The 13384-nt window shown below is 57.5% G+C and overlaps 1 protein-coding gene across 2 annotated transcripts in view; it reads right to left on the bottom strand.

Moving 5' to 3' along the window:
* CRMP1 (collapsin response mediator protein 1) overlaps nt 1–10038 on the bottom strand; it is a 76198-nt gene extending 66160 nt beyond the window's left edge. The window contains exon 1 of one of the 2 annotated variants that reach the window (XM_039232030.1): nt 9658–10038. In XM_039232030.1, the coding sequence (XP_039087961.1) occupies nt 9658–10038 (381 nt within the window). Of the gene's footprint in view, nt 1–5477; nt 5633–9657 lie in introns of those variants that run through there. The other variant, XM_039232031.1, reaches the window with a different exon arrangement.
* Between the last annotated feature and the right edge of the window lie 3346 nt (nt 10039–13384).

The following is a 13384-nucleotide window of genomic DNA, read 5'->3' as shown; positions in this document are numbered from 1 at the left end:
CACCATGTGCAGGCACTATTCTAAGCACCTTACACATATTATATTAACTCATTTAATTCTTGGGGGGAAAAACCCTGTGGGACACTATTATTCCCGTTTTACAAATGATGCATAGAGAGAACAAGTGACTTGCCCAAATTACGCAGCTAGTAAGTAGAAGAGCTAGCAGTTAAACCCAAATTGTCCCGTTTCAGAATCCACACTCTTACATGCCACCTTATGATACTATCGTCCCAGTTCAAGAACTTTCAGTGGCTTCCTGTTACCCACAAAATAAAGTCAGAGTATCCTAAACTCGGAACTGAATCCTCTAATCCAACTCTATAGAGAAAAGGAATCTGAAGTTCAGGGAAAGGAGGTGATTTGCCCAAAATCAAATATCCCACTTACCTTTGAGCCAGAGTTTGAATCTATCTGCTACCTCCGTCATGTTGAGTACATTCTACCCGACCTCCAAAGCGCTATAGAATTCACATTTCTTTCAAATTCCTCACCCCCCGATCTATCTGTGACTCACCACTCACTCTCTTCTGACTATATTCATTCTCCAGTCCAAATCTTGTATATGCTGTTCACATGTCTTACATGCTCTTCCCTTGTCTCCACCAATTAAATCCTTGAACATCTAGCTCACATTGTCTCCCAAGCCTCAAGAAGCCACCTCCTATAGCGTCCACCAAAACTGAGTCTCCCTCTGCCCAAGACCCTCTAACACCTGCGCTCTGTGATTCTTGGGTGCTCATGTGTGCACCTTGCCACTTAGGTGGTAAGCTTGCTAAGGCTTTGGGTCATGAAATGGGGATTTTTTTTTTCACTGCCTGTCACACCTCGCACAGTTCAAAGAACAGAACAGACATGTGGCCAACACTTGCTGCTCACCCGCCATCCTGAATTTTTGTTTCCTCAAAGACAGAGCCTGAGTTGGGAGAGGGAGACGATCATCTGTCAGCCACCTACAGTGTGCCAGGCACATTCACATATGCTGTATCACGTGGATTCCCTGTTTTCAGTCTGGGCCAAGTTTATCATGAGACACAGACATGTAGGGCTAAGTTGGGGCTAGATTACTGAAGGAGTCCTAACAAGATCAAGGTTACCCTCTCTGAGACACTTTTTTTAAGAATTTAATTTAGGGGCGCCTGGGTGGCTCAGTCAGTTGAGCGTCGGACTTCGGCTCAGGTCACGATCTCTCGGTTCGGGGGCTCAAGCCCCGCATCAGGCTCTGTGCTGACAGCTCAGAGCCCGGAGCCTGCTTCCGATTCTGTGTCTCCCTCTCCCTCTGTCTGAACATTCCCCTGCTCACGCTCTGTCTGTCTCTGTCTCAAAAATAAAGACACATTAAAAAAATTTTTTTAAGAATTTACTTTAAACAAAATAATTTTTTTCCCCTGAGAATACAGCCCACTTGCCTCCCTCTGGTCACGAACTTGACATCACTGAGCATGTCTGCTTTGCCGTCCTGGATGCTAGAAGCTCCGGATCGATATCAGATGTCCAGCTGCACACCTCCAGTGGATTGAAACACTGGCAGGCTTGTTCCCTGCTCTTCCTCCACCCTTAGCCCTGGTATTCCGTGATTTCACTAGATCCATGACAAATCTCTGTAGGCATCACAAAGCCTTTGTGTGGAAAAAAAAGGGGGGTGGGGGTAAATAAACTGAATACCTATTAATACACAGAATGGCATCCTCAGGAAGAAGCATGTGGGGCTCACGTGTGTTTCACATGTTTGCACATGAGAGTCATTAATTGACCCTGATGTTTTCCTTACTGATGTCTTTCTCCCCTGCTTATCATCACTGTTCGATCGAAAGCGTGCACACACACAAACATGTACAGATTTCAACCAGAGAGTGATTTTCAGAGCAGGCAGCCCAGCCCATCCTCTCCCTTCTGCTTGAATCTGGCTGTTCATTCCTCCACAGGTCACTCCAAGAACTTTTACATGCCACTAAGGCTCTGTGAGCCTTCATTTGGGAAACAGGGATGATCAAACTCACCCACCTCCCTCCTGGGAGTGCTCTGAACACTGAGTCAGAGATCACGGAGGTCATGGTGAATGCTCTAACAGCGTGCAAAACCACAAATGACCAGTACTCATGAAGTCCTACTTTTAATAATAATAATTCTTCACCACGGTGGCGGACACGCTTGTCTACCCCCACAGCTGAGCAGCCCCCACCCTCCTTAGTGGCTCTGTTGGGAGCCTAGAGCTTTGTGGGGCCAGGAAGCCATGTGCCTTTGTTTGTTCAGAGCCACACCCAGGATATTCCACTTAACCACTGCAGTGGCTCCAGGAACAGCTTTGCCTAAGTTAATCCCTGGCTGTGCCATTAATTTTTTACAAAGCTGCACATGAAAGAGGGCTTCGTAAATATTTTAAACAATCCTTGGGGGCTGAAGCTAAGTGTTTCTGCTTTTTCCCTCCTCTCTGCCGGGGAAAACGCTGAGGCGGGAAACAGAGGGAAGGTGCCCACTCACAATCGAGGTGGGTAGAACATTTTCCTAACTCAGCCCTGCCCTTTCCCCTCTGCTCAAGGTACCCTCTCCCCATCTCTGGATTCTCTGCATAAGCTGGGACCTTACCCTAATTGGCCAGATGACAACGCTAAGGCTCACAGGGGCACACAGTGACCAAACCTGGAGCAGGTGGGGTCCCTGGGGATGAGCTGAGTTTTTCTTAGTCTTTTCCGACCCCCAAGCCCCTCCACAGGCCACGCCCACCATGGCTACTGAAAACAGCCAGGATTTGCTCCAACCGCACAGAGCAGCCACACTTGGAAGCAGAAGTCGGGTTCCCACAAGGTGGACTTTCCTTCAGTTTCTCCAGCATGCCGCGTTCATTTGCCACTGGGGCTCCCTCCACTCACGCAGAAACTCCCCCCTCCTCCCTGTCCTTCCTGTCCCTCATCCCAGGACTAGGGAGAGTTTCCCCACTGTGGTTTCCACCAGCCCCCACACCTTGATGCAATTTCAGGTAGAAATGTCAGTCTTTGCCAAACTCTGGGAAGGGCAAGGGCAAGCCCACCTCATTCCTGCTTGGCCTCTCACCCAGCACAGTGCCCGGCACAGACCAGTGCTTACTATTAACTTACCGAACGAGTACGACGGGGCGCAAGCCAGGAGCGCAGCATTAGGAAAGCCACAGCACCCTCCCACTCACTCAATGGCATTCTAGTCCCTGTCACAACATGGACATTATCAGGGAAAGATCCTCAGGAAGCCGAGGGGCCTGCAAAGGAGCTCCAGTCAAGTCCCTCCTCTCTGGTTTGCTGTTTCCTTAAACCACAGATCTTTCTGGATGGAGTGGGCTTATGTGGACCAAATAAAACACAAGTGCTCATCAAGGGCCTCCTTCCCAAGAACTAAGTATAATTCTCAGCACCTCCTCCCCACTTCTCCAAGCTATTGAAGCTGCTGGAACCACTCCATTTGGTTCTCTTTGATGCACAAGCCTGACTACTGGCTTCACACAAACACTAAAGCAGCAGAATCAGCCAGCAGCCCCACCTGCGCCTACTGTGTGCCCAACACGCACTAGGCGCTTTGCCAGAGTCCTCCCGGATGCTCACTGGTCCTCGGAAGCGGCCAGTGTTGGCCCATATGGGGTATCAGAGCACGGAGGCCAAGAGGGTCGGCAGAGCAAGGATGAACACCCAGATCTGTCTGGTACAAAAGCCTGGGCAAGTCCCCTCCACTCCGCGGGTCACAGCAGGAGGGCAGGTGGCCGCTGTGTCCCTGTAGACTAAGAACTGTTCAAGTCTGGGGCACCATCCTTACAGACTTGCCTCAAAATTCATCCGGCGAAACTGCCTTCTTGGGATTGGGGTCCTGGGGGGGGGGAGGTGGACAGACCTGCCATGGGCCACAGCCACAGTGGGACCCAAGGCTCCTGACTCATCTGTCACTGCATCACCAGCACTGCCATCACATGCCCTGGTTCCCCTCAGGGGGGAGGCCTCTAGAGTCCCAAGGCAGGGACCTGCTCAAACACCCCCTCTCCTCCACTTTCCTCCCACACTGCTTCACCTGGGGGCAAGCAGACCTCTTCCAGTGACTCACAGGCAACCAGTGTTACAGGGCTGGCCACTTGCACCTTCGTGTCTCAGAAGGCAGGGATTATGGGTGCGGTAGAGGTGGTCTCTGCCCTCAGGGGTCACACCTCTAGACACAAACTCACCAAAGGTCTGCTGGCAAAACCTGAAGCTGAGCCCAGAAGGGGTTTCCTAAAGGAAGACTCAGCCCACAGGTGGACAGGAGGCATGGGGCGGGCTCTCACCCAACCTTCTTCTCATTCGTGCCCCAGCCAGTGCTCCAGCCTCTGGGAGGTTTAGGGAGACAATGCCTCCCTCAAAGCATTTATTGAGAAGACTCAGTAAAATAATGTCTGCAAAAGACAAGGCAGGTGAATGGGAAATGTGAGAGCCCTCCCCCTCCCCCAGGCTGGCCTCCTGTAGGCACCCCAGGGCTCCCAGAGCCAGGATTCTGGATAAATGAGTAGGAGTATGCTCCTTTCCTGTCTTCAAACCTCAGGTGTCATGCTGGAGGATTCTATCACACCCAGAATCCCACCTCCCAGCACCTGGCTTCGCCAGCACCCAGCACCTGGCTACGCCAGCATCCACCACCAAAGGCCCACTGGCTTCCCCGGCGCCTTCAGGGCTGGTTTGGGCCCACTCTGGTGCCAAGGAGGGAATGGGGTGGAGGCCAGGTCTCCCCACCACTGTGTCCTTGGCCCTCAGCTCCCCACCCAAGACAAAGCAGGGATCCTTTGTTTCCGGCCACACCCAGAGACAGCCACTGAGGGCTCAGCCCCACTACCCTCCTACCCCCCAGTGTTAACCCTTCTGGGGCCACAGCTGCCATTTCAGCCCCATGAGGGTTATTTTTAGCCGTGGTGAGGAATGGGAGGGGCTCCTCCATCATGGCGCTGTTTCTAGGTCCAGACTTCCACTCCATCAGTACGGGCAGGGGTAGGGGCGGGGGAAGGGGGGGCGGGCAGAGGTCGGTATTTTTCCCTCTTCTGGCGTGGAAGGAACTCGGCGGCGAGAGCTGGACCAGGCAGAGGCCCCGCGCAGGACGCGCGGCCCTCCCCGCCCCATCCCCGCTCCAGGGCTGGAGGGAGGGGTTCGGCCCCCGCGCCCCTCCCTCTTTTGTTCAGCGCGGCAGCCTCCCGGTCCAAGACACCCTCTGGTACTTCCCGTGGCGGGGGGGTGGGGGGGCGCCAAGCCCGCGGGGAGAGGGACCCGAGACTCCAGCCCCGCCTAGCCCTGAAGGGCTCCCCCCCACCATTGTCCCCAGAGGCTGGGGGGAGGGGGCTGCAAGGCTGCGAGCGGCCCCGCCCCACCCGCCGCCACGCAGGAAGCCTCGGGGGCCGCCCCTGCAGCCCCCCCGCCGCGGATCCCGACCCTGGCGGCGACCCCCACGCCCCCCCCCCCCCACGGCACAAAGAACGGCGGGGCGGGGGCCCGGCTTACCGTGATGTGTGGGATGCTCTTCTTGCCCTGGTAAGACATGGCCCCGCTGCGCCCTCGGCCCGGCCGGCGGACCCGAGGGGCTGTCTGTTCGCTCCGCCCGGTTCTCAACGGGTCGCGCTCCCCGCGGGCGCGGCGACAGAGGCCGGGAGGGCAGAAGAGAGGGACGGAGGCTCGGCGCCCGCGGCTGCCCGCGCGCCCGCTGCCCCGGCTGCTCGGCCCGCTCGCCGCCGCCGCGCTGCCTGCGCCGCCCGGCTCGGTGAGGGGGGCGGGGGGAGGAGGGAGAGGCGAGGGCGGGGGGAGGGGGCTGCAGACACACAGCTCCTCCCGGCGGCGCGGAGCCGAGCCCGATTCGCCCCTCTCGGCTCGAACCAGGAAGCTCTTCCCTTCCGATCCCCCCCCACTCCGCCCCCCGCCCCCCGAACCGCCCAGCGCTGCCGACCCCCGCCCCGCGCGCGCGCCCTCGGCTGCGCCCCGGCCTCGCTCTCGCGATCGGGGAGGTCTCGTTCTCAGGGGACTTTTAAACGCCAGAGACGGCCGTCGGCGGTGCAGGCGGAGCCCGCGGCAGCGCCACAGGTGTGCGGCGCCGCATCTGCGGGCCTGGGGACAGCTGCGTGCGGGAGGGAGTGCGGGGCGGGCGCGGGGGACCCGCCCGAGGCGCTGGGGCCTCCAGGGCCCTGGGGACCCGGCCCGGCGGCGGCCCCCTCCCCCTCCCCGCCTCTCGTGCCGCAGCCTCCGTTTGTCCATCCGCTGTGCACACTCCCTGAGCAGAGCTACATTAAGCATTTTTCCAGCTCCAAAGCCTGCAAGCCATTATTCAACCCTCTTTCTTAATATCTAACCCCAGACAAAAGGTGACCCATCTCCCAGACTCCTAGGCCATGGCTTCTGCCACCCTCCCACTCACAGCATCGAATCAGCCGCCCTGAGGGTTCAACAGGAGGCTGGCTGCCAGGCCAATGGAGCGCAGCACGAGAAGAGAGACAAGGCCCCAACCTAATTAATGGCTGACCGGCTCCACCCTCTGCAGCAACTTCCCGTCACACAGGGGCCTGGCTCTGGGGCCACTAGGTCACCCCCACAGTCTTGCCTACCAGTGACTGCCTGGAGGGCCAGACCAGTGGCACGGAGGTCCCCACAGACCCCGGGGGAGGCTAGGAGACAAGAGGAGAGTAGGATGTCCTGCCTGCCTGGGGAGAGGTGGGCAGGAGGCCGGGGCATAGCTTAATAAACACGTTGACAGGAAAGGAGAAAAGAAAGAAGACGGGGGGGGGGGAGGAGTCCTAGCAAGCCCCCACAGCCCCAGACAGGTGCCCCAAATCTACAGACAGAATAAAATGCTAACTTTCACTGCCATTCACTTTCTGCCCGCAAGATACAAACCACGGTATCTTTTAGAAGACCCAACTTCTTTACTTTCGAGTTGCCACCCAGAGGAAGGGTGTGCTAGGGGTGGTAAAGCCCCCCCACCCAAGCAGGTTGAGGCCTGAAGCCCTTACCTTCACAGGCCTCCTAGAGGCCAGTCACCCAGACCAGAAATCCAGAGATGCCTTGGCCTTGAAATGGGGGTGGGGTTATAGGTTCACAAAAGAGAAGCATCTTAGTATCCCAGGAACGCTAGACCACAATTTCCCCATTTTACAGGTGGGAAGTTGAGGCTTACAGAAATAAAATGATATCTCAGGTGCAAAGTATGTTAGCTACGCAGAACAGTATCTGAGGCCAAGTTGGCGCACACCTTCTCTAGAGCTCACTCTCCCACACTCATTCCTCCAGCCTGGCCTCTGGGCTCGAGCTGTGGCTTAAATCCTAGTTGGTGACCAGAAGCTGCGGGTGTCCGTTCCCACGACGCTTGCATTCTCTTCCTCGGCGTTCAGTCCTAGGCGCCACGCACTAGGACGTCCCCGGGGGCCAGTCCGGGCAGGGAGGCTCCGGGGCTGGGGGCGAGACCACGTGCGTGTCGGGGGAGGGGCACCCGTTCGCGATTGGCCGAACAGATCGCTGCTCCCGAGCAGACTTGCCGGGCACAAAGCGCCGCAGTCGCTGGGCCTCGGGCCTCCGCAAACGCTGCGCCTGCGCTGCAGAAACCCCTCCTCCCTCCCAGGAGAAGGCTCTCCGGGCCGAGGGGACGACTCCCGGCCCCATACCCTCTGCAAAGCCCTGGAGCCGCGAAGCCCGCCCCGGAGCCCGAGCCCGGGGGCCGCCCGGTCCACAGAAAGTGAAACGCAGCCTCTAGGGAGACCGTGAGCCCCTGGGCTCCGCAGTCCCGAACCTCAGGGGCTTCTGGAGCCCTAGGCGCGCTGGAGGCGCCGCCTTTTGTCCAGTCCCTGAGAAGCCATGGAGGAAGGGAAGAGGGAGCCGGAGGAGGAGAGGGCGGAGTGGAGGAGGTGAAGCGACCGGCGTCCCCAAGTGCCTCCCTGCCGGAGCCCGGGGGCTCTGCCGGCGCTGGGGACCCTGACCGTAGCTTCGTCAGGGACGCCCTTCCAAGCTGCCCCGGACGCGCACAAAGCGCTCTCGCCTTCCTGATATTCCACCACGCCTCGTGGGCGGCTGGGAGAAAAAGGCCATATCCCCATTTCACAGGTGGAGAAGCTGAGGTTCAAGGGGGCGAAGTGCCTCGGCCGGAAGCCAGGGTTTCCCGGTACCGACCCCAGCTTCTGGATCCACAGCCCTGAGGCCTCCTGCTCGGGCTCAGAAGCCCGGATCCCAGGTGAGGTCGACCACCAGGGAAGGAGGTGGTGAGGGAAGAGTAAGAAGGGGTGGGGAAGAGAAGATGACTCTCTTGACCCCTCCCTCCCTTGCCCCCCGCCCCCTCACCTCACACACCATCATTGTAGACCTCCCCCTTCAGGGCGCCGAATTCAGGACCACGGAGAGTTCCCGAGCCACCCGGACGCCAGGCGGAAGGCGCGGCGGAATGGGAGCAGCAGGCGACCCAGTATTGCGTCGTTATCAGCCGCGGGCTGCCCCAGCCCCCACTCCTCCAGGAAGCCCTCCCAGATTTCTGTCTGGATGGAGCTCTGCTTCCTCCCTCTCGCTTTATTCCTTTCATAGTGCTTAAGAGGAGAAGGGTTAATAAAAAATGATAGTAAAATTCAAAAACGAACATTTATTGAATGGCTCACTACCAGCACTGATTTAATTCTCACAATGACTCTATCGTCCACCCTGGCCTGGGGTGGGGCCAGCGTGCTGAACCAAGACTCCCCAGCACCTACCAGGGGTCTGGGGCCTGAGCAGTGCTCAGGCTTCGAGTTCCTGGCTAAGCGGACAGCTCGCCGGCCCTCGGCCGTTCTAACTTCCGTTTTCCTGGCATCTGGCCTCGACCCTCACACATACAATCCCAAAGCCGAGCTGTCTGTCCATCCATCTTCCTCCAATTCCCTGGCGACCTCTAGCTTAAGGGAGAAGAGCTAGAGGGCCCACGGCCTGGCATTCCCTCTCCCTGCTGCGCCTGCACTTTCGAGGATAAAAACCTCCGAGTCTGAGAAGCTAAAGACTGGGGTTCAAATCTCCGCGGTGCCTCCAACTTGCTCTGGGAAGAGGGCACACTGGCGTCGTGCTGCAGGACTCGGGAGCGTCCCCTGAAGATGTCGGTGCCTGGGGACAGCAGTTTCGAGTTCTATCTGCCCGACTCATCTACATCTTTAACCAAACCTTTGCCCTAGAGAGCACAGAGGGAGCACACGGGAAAGGTTTCTTTCAGCTTTAACCTGTGCGACCACAGACGTCTCACCGAACCTCTCCCAGAGCCTGGTACACAGCAGGTGCCCTATAATGACTAATGAGTGTGTGAATAAATGAATGGACGAATGCGGAAAGGAGCTCCCCTCCTTTTCATTAAGCAGAGAATGGGGATCCCTGGGTTATTTCACCCCAGAGGTGCCCTCGCATTTTAAGGGTCCATGTGGCAGCTTTAGCCAACTTACTTTCCCCTTCGCAGAACCTTGCTCTCCCCTTCTGCAGAAGAGGGTGTCGAAGGACCGTTTGGGGTCTCACGGGCTATGCTGGCCATCCCCGACCAAACAGCACCACCTCTCCGACCGTCCGGGGTGATGGAGTGGGGGAGGGGCCTTCAGGGAGCCCGGCGGTAGCGGCTCCAGCACTGCCCTCGGGCGGCTCCACGCCCAGCTGCCCCGAGGGCCCCGCCCCCCCGTCCGGTCCGCGCGCGCCCCGAGGGTACCTGGCCATTGTCCCGGCCGAGTGGCAGGTCGCGGGGCGCGGGGCATCGGATGCGCAGCGCGGGTGGGCGCTCTTCGCGCTCGCCCGGCGAGCTGACTGCCGAGCCCGAGAGCTCGCTCACGTCGCTGGCCGTGTCCTCGCTGCCGCCCGGCCCCGGCAGGCCGACGGCGTCGGGCCGGCCAGCGCTGCGAGGCGTGCGCGCCGAGCCGCGGCGGCCCACGCTGTACGCGTCGAAGTCTATGGTCTTGTTCTCGTAGGCGCCCTCCACCGCGGCGAACATGCCGCCGTACTTCTGGCGCGGGGTCTGCGCCGCGCTGCCCGGCCGCGCCAGGTAGACGGGCAGGTCGTCCTCCGTGTTCCACGCGCGCCGCCGGTCCGCCATGCCGGTCCCAGGCCGGCCGCCCGCCCGCGCTCCCGCCCGCCCGCGGCCCTGGCCACCGCCGAGAGCCGTGCTCCGCGCTCGCTGCGGGCCCGCGGCGGCCCAGGCGCGACTGCGGCCCGGGGAGGGGCGGGGCGGGGCGCGCGGCGGGGCGGGGCCGGGGCGGGGCCGGGGCGGGGCCTCCGGGCGGCTGCGGGCGAGCGGAGCGGCCGGCTACAAAGGACCGGGGGGGGGGGGGGCGGGGACCGCGGCGAGGGCGGGGAGGGACAGTGACGTGCCCGAGCCGCAGCGCCGAGGGCGGGCAGCCGAACCGCAGCGCCCTCGCCACACCCCCGCTCCCCGCCCCCAGGCCGAGCGCAGGGCGCGAGGAGAGCGAGGGGTGGGAGCCTCGAGTGCACACACACACACACACACACACACACTCGCGTGCGCGCACACACACTCTCCAGGCACACACAGGTTCGCACTAGCACACCAGACAATTACGCCACAAAACACGTGAGAGATGCACAAATATGCTAGCACACACACCAGAGTCGATTCCACTCACGCTCCTCCAGACACACAGGCTCGTTCACTCATATCAGAGACACTTTTGCACACACGTACAAGCTTGTACATTATCCGTGCCAATTACACACACCTTCACCGTAAATTCTCATAGTCACCCGACACTGCCAACCCAGCATGACACCGAAATTAATTGCACCAGCTTAGAAACAGTCACACACTGGACCCAGCATTCATTCACTCCACACTATTCTATCGAGTGCCCGCTGGTGCTTAGCACGCGGTAGGCGCTGGGGACAGCGCTGTGGAAAACATATGCCAAGTCCTGCCCTCTGGGAGCTGACATTCTAGGGAAGAAGGAAGCAAACACACACATAATGTACCAGGCGCTGCTAAGTGCCAGGAAAGCTGATGCGGCAAGGCGAGAGGGGCATGCTACGGCCCCATTGGCTCAGGCAGACAAGAGAAATACACTCCTGCATGGGATCCAGTGACACACACGTACACATTGCTCACTGCTACGACACCCACTCCACACAGAGATTGTCACACACTCATACCAAAGGCAAACTCACAAGGTGACTCCACACAAGCACACTCATAAACCCAGTCAGGACACCCACACAGAAATCCACACCAGAAATAAGGAAAGTTGGAAGCTTAAATAGGAGCGCTCCAGAGAAAGACACACAGAGAGACAGATGAACACACATACACACATTCTCCTGTCAGTCACCCAGACATAAATATTCCCCATTCTAGGGTCACCTCCCACGACACCTTGTACTGCTTACGCTTAATGTGCCAGGAGCTTGCAATCGAGGGTCCCAGGCGTCCTCTGACTTAGGCCAGGTGGAAGGCATGGGGTCTTGGGGGTCATTCATCTGTGTCTCCCCTCAATTCTTCTTCAAGGCCAGGCTCCATGTGTCTTTCTAGACACTGTCCCTCATTTTTCCACGATTATTATCACGCAGAGGGGCCTGAGGGTCTCCGGGGACCTGGCGAGCCCAGCTGCTCTTTCTGCACGGATGGAAGCACCAGCTGCCGACCCTCTGCGGGCGAGTCCAGACAGGCAGCATCTGGGGCTGAGTGGGGACCGCAGCAGGGGGAAGAGAGCCTGACCTCACACCCTGCCTTGGTCTTCTTGTTCTGGGAGCTGTCCCTTCAGCACCGGGTCTGGCCAGTTCTGGAGTCCCAGACGACAGCCAGAGTCACAGTCTCATTCTTGTGACTGCCAGAACCCATGGACTGATCGCTCTAGGGCTACTGGCTTTATAGTAGCTGACACCTCCTCGCATTTACTGTCTTTCAACCCTGTAACAAACTGCCCACTTGGAAGATGAGGAAACGAGAGGAGTAGTGAAAGTAGAGGAGTAGTCCCTCGGATCTTATTCCAGCCAGGTCGGGAGCTCAGTGGGCATTTAGCAAGTCCTTTTTCCATGCTGGGAACATAGAAAGGAGTATTTATAAAGCCCCTGCCTTCAAAGAAGCATGTATGACAGTAGTGCAAGGAGTACTGACCATAAAAAACATAAGAACAGAGAATATCAACCCCCCCCCCAACTCTCTCTTCTATCCACCCCATCCCTCATGCTGCCCTCCTCACTCCTTTGTCCCTGAGCACCCTGGACAGCTTTCTGTCACAAATAATCCTCTTGAGGCCTGGAGGACTCTAGGCTTCATTGCTAGTGTTTTCAATAAAAACGTCCATCTGTCCTGGGAAATACTATTCCCAGTATATCCCAGGCAAGGGAATCTCATAATGAAGCCCACCCTGAAACTTCTCCCAAAGCTTCACAAGTATTCATAGCCACTACACCCACAGAAATACCAGAGAATCCAAGATTCTGAGTTAGACCGAACTTTGAGGTCAGTCCTCCATGCCTGTATCTGCTCTCAACATTTTGAGAAGGCAGTCTCTCCTTGCTTAAATACCCCCTGGTTCTGGAGATCCCACTGCTTTCCAAGAAAACACTTTCCACTGTGGGAAAGAGCTAGAACTAGGCAGCTATCAAGACTAGGAGATAGTGGGACAAAGAAGAAGGAAGGGAAGAGTCACCTTTTGCAGAGCCAAGAAAGGAAAACAAAAGCTCCCATTTACAGAGAGTTTACTACATGCCAAGGACCATGGTAGGCACTTTACATATAGTAATTCTTTTAAGCTTCCCAGCAACTTTTGATGCAAGTAGCTTCATTTTACAGATGAGTAAACTAAGGCTCAGAGAGATAAGTGACTTGGCTAGAGTCACAGCTGGTAAATGATGCTGCTTAGGATTTAGACACAGTAATCTAGTCCCAGAGTCTGCATCTTAATGAGTACTTGTTACCCTCCTCAAGACATGTGGCTGAATATATCCCTTTAGGGGAAGGGAGACAAAGGAATAGGCCTGGGAGGGGGGAAGGTGGGGGCTCCTGAGTGGCTCAGTTGGTTAAGCATCTGACTCTTGCTTTCATCTCAGATCATGATCTCACAGTTCCTGAGATCAAGCCCCGAGATGCGCTCAGCACTGACACCTTGCAGCCTGCATGGGATTCTCTCTCTCTCTGTCCCTCCCCTGCTCATGTACAATGAGGGGGCGGGAAAGGAACAGGCCTGGGATAGTCCAGATTTTGGGGTTAGAATCGTGTCCTCCATACAACGTGGGGCAACTAATCATTCATCCTTTATCCAACATACATTTGGTCACCCACTGTATGTTACTTTGCGTTACTCCTCAGGACTCCTCTGCTCCCCTACAGACAAGGTGGGGGGTCTGACTTCTATGGAGTGTCAGCCACATATACATAAGGATCCATGCACACACCATTCATCTCTACACACTACACTCTGCTTTACACG

This window comes from Hyaena hyaena, unplaced genomic scaffold (genome assembly GCF_003009895.1).
Source record: "Hyaena hyaena isolate Hyena2069 unplaced genomic scaffold, ASM300989v1 scaffold_63, whole genome shotgun sequence".
Taxonomy (NCBI): Eukaryota; Metazoa; Chordata; class Mammalia; order Carnivora; family Hyaenidae; genus Hyaena; species Hyaena hyaena.
Note: the sequence above shows the minus strand (reverse complement) of the source record. Positions and strands in the feature narration are given on the sequence as shown.